The 12,625-nt window shown below is 32.5% G+C and overlaps 1 protein-coding gene across 1 annotated transcript; it reads left to right on the top strand.

Moving 5' to 3' along the window:
* Positions 1 to 8,517: 8,517 nt before the first annotated feature.
* LOC123657234 lies at positions 8,518 to 10,905 on the top strand. Its single transcript, XM_045592809.1, has 3 exons — positions 8,518 to 8,823; positions 9,127 to 9,288; positions 9,346 to 10,905. The coding sequence occupies exons 1-3, from the start codon at positions 8,518 to 8,520 to the stop codon at positions 10,903 to 10,905; spliced, it is 2,028 nt and encodes a 675-aa protein (XP_045448765.1).
* Positions 10,906 to 12,625: the final 1,720 nt, after the last annotated feature.

Genomic DNA, 12,625 nt, shown 5'->3' with positions numbered 1-12,625 from the left:
TTTCACAGCTCCAAGGGTTTTAGCTTGATATCTCCACGCTTTCCTGAGAAAAAAGGTCTTCACAGACAGACGGACAACAAAGTGATTCTATAAGGGTTCCGTTTTTTCCTTTTGAGGATTAGGGTTCCGTACCCTAAAAAACCAACTCGCTATATATTTTAGTTAATAGTATATCTCAACCACCCCTTAATTACACTTGAACAGCGATTTTCGAACAAAAATAATATTTGTATGATATGTAATGAAATATCCTTAAAATAATCACAGTTTTCAATTTAGGATAAAATAACAAAAAGTTATATTCACGTACAAAATTGTATCAAAAAATTCTATTTATAAACATATAAAAAAAAATCGTTTGATATAATCCTAATATAGTTCATATAGGTACTTATATGGGGATACTAATAGATTAAAGTATTAATATTGCTAGCCTTGAAATTGCCGCGTTTCCAATCCGAAATCCATTTTGTTTAACAAATCATAGCTATATTTGTTAATTTCAACTAATTTGCAACGCTATTGAGAGGACCACCTCACTGCCAGTGTTTGTAGTGTGTGTGTGTGTGTGTGTAATCCAACACCTAATTTTTACAATGATTTATTCTTCACATACCTACATGTACCTATATCATTATAGGTACGCTAAATTTTACACAACGGAAAGAGATCTTTCTTTACAAAACTGTCCTATATTTTCTCAGCGACCGTTGGATACTTGTGAAAGACTTTTTGTAAATCGTAAGATGTATTCTGCATGAATTGCTACGTCTCTTGCATTTTTAATATATGTAAAACGACCATACTCGGAATGCAAAGTATTGTAAGGTACTGATCCTCTAAGACTTTTTTTATGTCATGAAATTTTTTTTATGAAATTTTTCTTGTTATAATGATATTCATGTATATGTACTTGTTATAAATAGTCTGATATTTATCTACTAATATTTTTACATGATATTTTTATAGTCAAAAAAATTGTCAAATTCGAGTCGTGTGTTAGTTATTTTTATTACACTCACATAAAAATTGTGTTTGTGTGTATGAATGAATGTTTTTTTTTTTTCATTGATATTTTGGAAACTTATATATTTGATATTATGAACATCGCTCTGGAGAAGCAGTGCGTGCAGTGTGGTCGCTTACACACTGGCGATTGCGTGTTCGATTCCCGCTCGGGATGGATATTTATTTTTTTGTACAAATATTTTTGTCCGGCATGGTTGGATAGACATCCTTGTGGGTCTTCCCAGTGTATATCGGAGAGCACGTGAAACTTTCGATCCCGATTGTTATCATAGACACCTGATGACGATCTTATATAATTATATACTATATATAAATGATATTATGAGTAACGGCAGGAAATATATTCGCCAATCCGAAATGAAGCAGCGTAGTGTATAAGCACTACGTACACGTTAAGCTGTTGGTCCCGGTTGTTATCATGTACACCTGATAGCGATCGTTACTTATAGTAGGGAATATATCCGCCAAACCGCATTAGAGCAGGGTGGTGGATTAAGCAACCCTTCTGCTACGAAGAGAAAGAGGCCTTTACCCAGCAGTGACCCAAGCTGAATCGTACGGAAACTTTTAATTTTTCGGAAGTACCCCAGATGGTTTAGGTTCTAGGAACTGAAGTCGGTAAGTGGTACTACGAATGTGTTCCAGGGTTTTTAATTTTTTTCGGACACTATTTGTCCAATCAAGTCGCTTTTTTTCTCATTACTAAATTTCAAATAACGCGTGACTTGTATTTACGAACCTACAATTTTATTTTATGTATCGATCAAAGGGATTAACTATAAATGGTGGTAAATGGATAATAAAATAAATAATATTTTTACTCGTTAGAGTATATTTATTTAATGAAATAATCTCTTTTCATACCTCATCCGATAGTACTTAATTACAATAATGACAATATGGTTGAAGATTTTTCTAATTACGTATTTACATAAAAGTTATAACGTTACTGACGTGTGATAAATGTTACAATTTCAACAAAATAGTACATAAAAATTACTAATAGATATTTATTGTAGATTATATGATAAATAGTATTGTGTACAATAGTCCTAGTAACTACGACATAGGCATTTGATATCACTATCAAGTAACGTTTAGCATCAATTTTACATTATGTATATTTCTTTCTTTAAAGCGAAGTTGCAACTTTGATGAGATTGGGTATCTCAAAGTTGAAGTAAACGCTTGGTAAGTAAATATAATAAATAAACACAAATTCGATCATTACGTTACCCATTAGTAAAGTAATACTGGGGTTGATAAACTCCGCAAAGTTTTACATATATTTAACGCTAATATGGTTAATTCAAGAACTTCAATTGACGTCTCAAGTTTATTTGATTTAACAGATATCATTATTTTATTAAGATTTAACAATGTGTGCTTAATTAATGTATTTCACACTATAATAACCATACATTGTTACACATTCAGTAATTATAAATTATAATTAAATTAAATATACAATGTTTTAGAACATTTCAAATTCATCGGTAAAACTGACTGAACTCTCTGGCGCTAGTAACTGAATCAATATACATATTCATACATGTATACCTTCATTATCACAAACAAAGTTTTCGTGTTCAGTTTTGTTCATTTGTTTATAGAATTTGAAAAGATTCTGTCTGAAATCTCGTTTTAAAATTTAATTCTGACATATTATATTAGTAATAGTATTCGCACACATGACAGTACATATAAAATTATATTAATCTTATACCTAATCTTTGACGTATGAAATATTATACTGTAAATACTATAGGATAAAAATTTGACTAAAATCAACTTTTTAAGTTTGTCTATGACTAAAAATTACGGTATTCAATGTTAATAAATTGTAATGTTAAATATTTAACAAAAGTATTTACATAGTTATATATAGTAATAAAGGTTCATTGAAACCCATTTGTAGATTTCAGTAACATTTTTCTATAAATTACATCAAACGTATAGGAACTAAATAGTGTCTTGAAGTACATATTTTATGCACGGCATTATGTTTCTTTTTTTTTTTAACTTCATACATTGTTAGAGCTAGCAACCTGTCGACGACAACTTAAATTTAATTATATGAATTTATGTTAAAATTATTATTATAATGGTGCAAATAATATTAACTATAAACAATTGACAACATTATTTAATGGTTCACAAATTAATATAGTAGGAGATCCGAACTAGAGGCGAACTTTACCCATCTGCTTAATGAATAAAAATTATTTTATATTTATTTAAGTATATTAGAAAAAGAATTGTGAATATATTTATGTCAAAGTTGAAATTTTTTTTTATTTCAAAATGCACATACTAGTTTAAATAAAAAATAATTTTAATACGTACCGACAGTAAAACCAGCATTACTATTGGGTGGCAGGTATAAACTGGTATATTATATATATTATTTTACTTACTGTCATAAATCTTACATCAAAATGCGCGTTGTTTCATTGCGAATACGAAACCTGCCTGCCTAAAGTCTGGTTTGAATGGCGGTTACGAGTATAATATAACCTGGCCATGAATATTCCACCAACCCTTTCGTAATTTGTCTTTAACATACTAAAGAAGATAATTATTTAATTTTTATCCATTAAGCAGATAGATGAAGATCACGTCCAGTTCGTCCATCTTCGACTATTAGCTTTGAAAAAAAATTAAGAGGAAAGGGTACCGGCTCTTTCTCCATACAAACGTAGTCGACTGTTTTCTCCCTGGATAATGACACTAGATCAAATATTTTTGTGACATAGAACTCTTTGCTGCCATGACCATGCCCCTATGTTTTGATTTTTTTCATATTCTTATTATCATAGGAATTAGGAGACTTCAAAAACTCGAAATTTTGCATAATTTTTTGTACATTTTCAGACACTCATTAAAAAAAATATATGCATATTTTCAAAAAAATGAAAACATAGGGGCATAGCCGAAGTCTTCTTTTATTTTCTAAAAATAAATTTAAAAAAAAATTGCCATGTTTTGAGGAGAAAACAGTCGACTACGAAACACTGTTTTGGTCAAAAATTATCTACCTAAAACGGTCTGAGCTGCAGTTGTCCCTTTCTTGCTTTTTGGGGGATAGGTCTGGGGGAGGGAAGGGTCAAAGCAATACGTATATACGCCAGCGAAGTGATGCCTCATAGTCGATAATTATATCGATACACTAGTGATGTAATTTTTAGTCGATATTTTCTAAAATTCGTATTAACAAAATTAAATAATTTCTCTTTTCATAACTACAATAAAACCGTATTTGTATATGCGGTTTTTATTGTAACACTGTGCAAACCTGGGCTAACGAAGGGTTTCGCTAACAAATAACAATGATAATTATGGTAAATAACTGTGTTGTTTGTTTTTGGTATCAAATTAAAGGGCTCAATACAAGGATTTCAAAAAAGTATATTATGATTATTATTACCGTAATACTAATAAAAACTACAATAAGAAAGTTTAAAAAAATTAGGATTCTGCTCTTTCCCATGCCTATGCCAAGCAAGCTGCGAGCCGCGCTTCTTCCTCGCCTCCTAGGCGAAAAACAACTTCGGGGTTTACTCTTTCCAATATATTTTTTTTTATCAATTTCGGAATACTCTGTAAAAAGTTATGCATGGTCAAACATAAATAAATATAGGTACGTGGCGACTTTAGAACCTCCTCTGTTCTGTTGTTGTCTGTTTGTTTATACTCGATAGTTGATATTGTTCTAGGTGACACTAATTGTCACTTCTCTGTATATACTTCCCTACCGCTTTTTCACTACGCTGTGTCCTATATGCCAAAAGGTTGTCTGGAAGAGATCGCTACTCTAGCGATAAGACCGCCTTTGTACACTGTTTTATTTTTTTTGTTTGTAATATGTTATTGTGTTGATTGTTGTTGTGTACAATAAAGAGAGTATCTATCTGTTTTTTTTCATCGGTAAGGATGAAAGGAAGGAGCAGATTATTAAATTTGGTCGAATCTATGTACCTATGCGATTCGTATTTAGACTTCGCAAATAGAATCATATTTCTGAATTGCGTAAAAAACTCAAGTGGCACCACTGGCGCAGCATTCCTTGGAACCCCGGGAACCTTGGGGCCCTATATCAAAATTAGTGGGGGGGCAGGCAAAATAATGGGTAAAGATTTCTCATTAAAAAATGCTTGCATTGAATTAAAATAAATATTTATTGATTATAAGTTATTACTTTCTCCTAAAATAGACAATAGTGAGTGTAGTCTGCTGTAGCTGTTCCTGTTCCATCGAAATCCTTAGGTAATTTTTTATCACTTTTAGTTTTGAAAAACATCAAGTTAATACCCCCGAAAAACTGGATGCAAGGCTATTGAATTTTATCAGTAATAATTCCATGAGTTCTTTAATGAAATCAATGTTTTGAATTTCGGATTTTAAGCTAATTTAAAGAGCTTGTAGTTCCAAGCTGGAGAGTTATTAGCCTTGACCTGCAGCAATAGATGCGGGGGATCGTTCGCTTCAGCCTGTGAGGCCAATACTATTAGTGAATTCCTATGAATCTTCCGCATCTATATGGGAGATTCACAGGCGCATAACCTGAAGAAGAGATTCAACGCTGCCTCCAGGTCTTACAGGTAGTAAATCGCTAGGGCAAAGTTCAAACACAGCAGAATTGGCGAGAGACTATTGGGCTTTCCAAATGGAACCCGTGCCTTTTGTTTCTTACAAAAGCTGTTGAAGGTAACGTTTTTTAGTCTACACTTCCATCATTGCGCGAACCTGAAGGCTCTCTGGCACATTATGCGAAAAAGTAAGCGAAAATTCTTTGCACTCTTTTTGCGTCGAATTCAACTCTTGACGATGAGGGAAAAGCACCATCGAGCATTCCACGGTGCGAGCACGCGATGCGTAATGTGCACTATGAGCCGTGTCGTTTGTCGTGTTCTGCATTCTTTCGATGTCAAGAAGTCTAGTGGTGCTAATTGTATCCACCAGTGGTTTGCAACCAATGTGCGAGCTTCGTGCGCATTCTTTCCGCGTACATTCAAAGTGTGGAATGACCTTGCTAAAATTTGGGGGTTTTCAAGCGTCTAGTGTTTAAATCTTTTCTCTAAAGGCCATGGGCGACGGTAGCCGTTATAAATCAGATGGCTTCGTCTGCTTGTGTGCCCCATTCTTATATAAAAAAGATTAATTCATTGTTCATAATGATTAACTGAATCCCGAAATAAACGATGCAGAATGTTATCAACAATTGGGCGCACGCTTGACTCGGATAAAAGGGGATTGCTTTTCAGACTTCAGTCATTTCTGAAGTGAAAACTCTATAGGTATGTATGACAGTTTTTTTATTCTTTTTTCCAGGATTCACAAGATTAAGTGACATTGTGGATAACATTTTACTAATTTTTTTTTTTTATGTCACTAGGTCGGCAAACAATCGTACGGCTCACCTGATGGTAAGCGATTACCGTAGCTTATAGACGCCTGCAACACCAGAAGCATCGCAAGCGCGTTGCCGACCCAATCCCCAATCCCCCCCAGGAGCTCTGGTCACCTTACTCACCAACAGGAACACAATACTGCTTGAAAACAGTATTATTTTGCTGTGATCTTCTGTAAGGTCGAGGTACTACCCCAGTCGGGCTGCTCCATATTTTGAGCAGGAAATTCCTGCTGTGCCCTACCTCAGTCAAAACTTTTACTTACACACCTTAAAAAACATCCTGTAAATAGGGGGCCCCGTATCATTGATACGGCTGATATGGTAGTAGTTACGCCCTGAGTGGCACCCAATTCCCTACTGCGGGAATACGTATATTCTCAACTTACTTTACTCTATTCTTTTTAACCCTGTTGTACCTGCTTATCTAAAACGACGATTTAAATTTCTTAGTGATTCCAATGAACGCAGTCTTCGTTCTGAGGAAAGCTTACTTCTTGAATTTCCCTCTCACTCCTCTTTCTTTTATACTAAATCTTTCACTGTTCAAGCTTGTCGACTTAGGAATTCTATAGACGTGTAAAATCGGTTTCTATTTTTAACCGACTTCCAAAAAAGGAGGAAGCTCTCAATTTAACTGTATTTTTTATGTATGTTACTTCAGAACTTTTGACTGAGTGGACCGATTTCAACATTTTTTTTAATCGAAAGGTGGTGTGTGTCATTTGGTCTCACTTAAGTTTATTTGAGATCTAACAACAACTTTTCGAGTTATATAATATTGCGTGCGTTAGGTCTACAGTCGTATAAAGTCCAATTGGTGATAATCCACTCAGCTTATCAACTACGTCCGTCTTCGTCCCGCGTTCTAAGCCAAGTGCCCGCTAAGTGATTCGGCCTGCTTTTTATTTTACTACCCCCACCTGGACAAGTCACGCGGCAAAGCGCACGACTTGTTCAGGTAAATTGTCGAACTACCCTTTATTGTAAAATCTGACTTTAATGGTTTTAAATACCCGACGATAACTATAATAGTGAATGATTACCCTTACAATAAATAATACGTTTTTACTTGACTATTTTCGTCGACCTACGTTGTATTATACAGCATAACTTTTTACTGGGTGTACCGATTTTGATGATTTTTAATTTAATCGAAAGCTGATGTTTATCGTGTAGTCATATTTAAATTTCATCGAGATCTGATAACAACTTTTTGAGTAATCTTTAATAACGCGTATTTACTTGACTATATTTTCGTCTACCTTTGTTGTATTACATGTCGATGTAATTGAAGTCGGCTTTTTTTCCTTTGCGTACAAGTCGAACTCGGTCGACCCAGTCAAAAGATCTGAAGTAACATATATACAAAAAAAAAGGAAAAGAAAAATACAGTCGAATTAAGAACCTCCTCCTTTTTTTGGAAGTCGGTTAAAAATCAATCTGATACGTATTATTATTTTCTGTTGGTGTACAATAAAGTGTATTATTATGTTATGTCATGTTAATCAACCACTCTTTAAAAAAATTCAATCGATTACGTAATTTGCCTAACTAAAAAAACATAAATAAAATAATAATTGAAAAAGTCGCCTTCATGATTTTTGTAAGTGTACATAATGTGTGAAATTGGTGTGATTTATATAGCTATCTTTGTGTAATTATTGAATTTTTATCTTGTTCCAGCCTTTTCAATTGACTTTCTAATAGTTGTTCTTCACGCAGGCGGCTTTTCTTGTTTTTTTATTTTTTAAATCATAATTGTTCAGTACATGAACATAAATTGTAAAATTATTGTAGAATTATAGTGAAAAATAGTGCATCATAGATAATAAAATTAGTTAATTAAATAAGTCTCAAAAAAGGTGTAATAATGGCAATAATTTATCTTTAATATTAAAGTTTTGTGTGTGGCAATTTTCCTTTCTCTCTTCTCTCTTGGACGGCCATTGCGTTAACATATAAAAAATTGTGTGCATTAATTTAGAGTCAAAATAATAAAATAAAGTTATTGAGAAAATTAAAGTATGTTTCATTAACATACTTTAGTGGTCCTTCGAGCCGGATTGAAGCCTCAAATGCAAAGAGGAACTGCAGCTATAATTCGGTCATTCGTATCTGATATAAGACAACAATTGTATGCACTTAAAAATTTAAATATGCCCACCGATAGTTGGGATATGTTGTTAATATCAATATTAAGTCGCAAATTAGATTCATACACCAATAGGGCTTATCATCTGGATAAGGTGGACTTTGATCAAATGCCTACTATTGATGGATTTCTGACTTTTTTGGAAAAGCGTGCTATGGCGCTTGAGGATAGCCCCACATTAAAGGGTGCACCTTGCTATGAAGGTCCTCGTTTTAAACAGAGTCCTAAGGCAATAAACACCGTTATCAAAAAAGCTTGTTTATTTTGTAACAGTATGGATCATCCTATATTTTTATGTCCTAAATTTAAAATGAGTACCATAAATGAGCGACTCAATTTTGTCAATTTAAATAAACTTTGTAAAATATGTCTACGTGAGCACAGCGACAAATGTAAGTTTAATTTTAAATGTAAAACTTGTAAACATGCACACAATTCACTCTTACATGAAGAGAAAAAAGATATTGTAACTTTGCACTCTAACAGACTGTTATTCAATAATGTAACTTCTGTTTTGTTACCTACTATACAGGTAAAGATATTTGATAAGTATGGACAAGAATTTTATGTAAAGGCCCTACTAGATAGTGGCAGTCAAGCTTCAATTATAAAAAGGTCTCTTGTTGAACAGTTATACTTAAGTCCTATTTCTCAAACATGTAATATCATAGGTGTAGGCAACAATAATAATCAGGTCAGTCAAATTGTAAATGTCACATTGAGCTCACTAATTGAAAATACTCAATTTCAGGTAAAATGTCATGTAGTGGATTCCATAACCACAAAATTGCCTCAAAATTATTTTGATTTAAGTAGCTTGGAAATACCCAAGAGTGTTACGTTAGCTGATGTCAATTTTAATGTCCCTTCTGAAATTTCTTTATTACTCGGCGCAGATTTGTACTTTAAGACCTTATTACATGGTCACATTTATTTAAATAATGGATTGGTGTTACAGAATACTCTATTCGGGTACATAGTGGGTGGCTCAATGCCATGTAATAATATAAAAAATGATACTACTTTAGTTATTAACCATGCGGTAGAAAATGAAGATAAGTTGAGTGACATAATGGAAAAGTTTTGGTTGTCTGAAAAAGTTCCTGAGGTGACTAATAAAGTAAATTGTGAATTTCAGAAAGCTGAACGTATCTTCAAAGATACTATGAGTTTAAAAAATTGCAGATTTTATGTAGATTTACCGCTAAAGACTTCGTTAAATATGTTGCATATTGGAGATACATTTACAGCTGCACTTCAGAGATTTTATTCATTAGAAAAGATGTTTCAAGCTCATCCTAGATATTTTAACCAATATAAATGTTTTATTGACGAGTACATATCTTTGGGACATGCTAAAATAGTAGATATAAATGATTATGATGTTTATAGTGACCCTGTTTATTTTCTGGCTCATCATGCAGTGCACAATGAGCATAGCAAGACAACCAAATTGCGGGTTGTGTTCAATGGGAGTCTGAAATCACAATGTAAAATATCACTTAATAATGTCATGTTAAATGGACCAATAGTTCAAAGTGAGTTATTTGATATACTAGTATTATTTAGAACTTATCGCTATACATTGATGTGTGATATTGAAAAAATGTTTAGGCAAATTTTCATTAATTCTATTCACACGCCTCTGCAAAATATTTTGTGGCGAGATAATCCACAGAAACCTATAATTTGTTTACAGTTGCAAACAGTTACCTATGGTTTGAAATCATCTACATACTTAGCTACAAGGTGTTTGTTGGAGCTTGCTTATATCTATAAAGACAGGTTTCCACTAGCTGCAGATGCTATAATTAGAAATACTTATGTAGATGATATAATATGTGGCGCTGACAACATAGATCAGCTTCGGAATCTGAAACAAGAGCTTATACAATTATTAAGCCTTGGCAGTTTTACACTACATAAATGGTGTTCAAATAATACACAAATTTTAGAAGATATACCATCAAATAGGAGGTATTTTGAGCATATTAATATTAATAAAGACAACATGATTAAAACTTTAGGATTAAAATATAATATACTTACCGATTCCTTCGTATTTTCATGTCCAGCGCAAGATTTAAAGTTACTTAAAACTAAAAGGGAAATTTTAAGTTTTATAGGTAAAATATATGATCCTTTGGGACTTATTGGCCCTATAATAGTTACAGCTAAATTGTTTATGCAAAGTTTATGGAGTTTAAAAATAAATTGGGATGAGGCTATACCCTCAAGCCTGCTAGATAAGTGGTATAAATTTGGTGAAAGTTTAGAGAAGATGAATCCCATCAATACTCAGCTGAAGTAAAGATGGCAAATGGTAGAACCTATGTTCGCTCTTATCAAAAATTATGTCCGCTTCCTTTAGTTAACTAGTAGATTATTTATAGGCCAAAGTTTCTTATATCTTTAGAATGGTATAATATTGTTAAAATAATTTAGTTTTAATTTAAAGTTGCATTAGGTTTAAGATGTAAGACTATGTTTAATTTCTCATACATACACATTTTACACAATTTATATTCTCATACTAGTATAGTTTTGTTTTTTGTCAAGCTTGCCCCGCCAACTATGTTCAGTACATGAACATAAATTGTAAAATTATTGTAGAATTATAGTGAAAAATAGTGCATCATAGATAATAAAATTAGTTAATTAAATAAGTCTCAAAAAAGGTGTAATAATGGCAATAATTTATCTTTAATATTAAAGTTTTGTGTATGGCAATTTTCCTTTCTCTCTTCTCTCTTGGACGGCCATTGCGTTAACATATAAAAAATTGTGTGCATTAATTTAGAGTCAAAATAATAAAATAAAGTTATTGAGAAAATTAAAGTATGTTTCATTAACAATAATATTATTTTTAACCATTGTTATATCGCCGCAATTATATGTTAATTAATACATATAACCTATACCTATGTATTAATAACTGCAACAAACATGAGACATTACAAATTATATAGGTACTAAGACAAACATTTTATACTATGTATGTACTACATTACATATATATACTATACTTACACTTATACTATGTACTACATGTATACACTATAATTATGTATGTATTTCATTACCCATTCTTAGACACACCTCAACCATGTAATTACATACCTAATTCATAAATAAAGTACCTAAGTATTTCGATAATTACCCACAAAAATATAGACATGTATCAAGTCACAAAGAGTACCCAAGTCAAAATAATAAAACATAATAATAAGTAGTTTACGAAATTCAATAATAGTAAGCCGAGTCTCAGCAATACGATGCAAAACAAATTCAATAAAACAAGCCAAATTCAGAAAAATAGCACTATGCGCTCTATGTACTCGAAGTCAATCACAAACGAAAGATGCGAATACTAAAATATCGTCAACAATTAATAGCTGAATAGCCGGCGCACGCACACTAACAATACGACAGTCACACATAAAAAAAACGGAGCGGAGATGGTGCGGGGCGCGGTAGCGGCATGCGGCGCGACAGAAACATTTTATTCAAATACCTATTTTTGAAAAGTCTCTCCGGTACCCTTTCCTCTTAAATATAATAATTACGTATAGGTTACATTCAAGTAACACTTGACAAGTTTTTGACCCGCTTGACATTTTGACGGACATAAAGTATAATGTTTTTCAAAATTAACACTTTTGAATACAAAATATCAATAAATCAACACTTATAATTACTTTCATAACAATACGTCTATTACCAGCCAGGCTTTACATTCCTCGTACATTATATTTAAAACAATAGAACGTTACCCTATAGATCGCTAGCTCTAATGACTTAGTCGCACTAAGTTAGCAATTTTGTTGAGTAGCCAGTAATTTAGTGTCTGAAAATCAAACATTTATTCAAATAAGTTAGTACATAGTTTAGTTGAGTCGATCCATTTAGTTCAAGCTTTTGGGACTCCTCACTACTACACTTATTTTCTCATTGTTTTCAGAACATTGAACAGCTACTTCAAAATACTGTAATATAATTTGGTACCAGTTTTTGCTTGTATACTGTACTCT

The sequence above is a fragment of the Melitaea cinxia genome, chromosome 10, assembly GCF_905220565.1.
Source record: "Melitaea cinxia chromosome 10, ilMelCinx1.1, whole genome shotgun sequence".
Taxonomy (NCBI): Eukaryota; Metazoa; Arthropoda; class Insecta; order Lepidoptera; family Nymphalidae; genus Melitaea; species Melitaea cinxia.
This window is presented reverse-complemented; position numbering and strand designations above follow the sequence as displayed.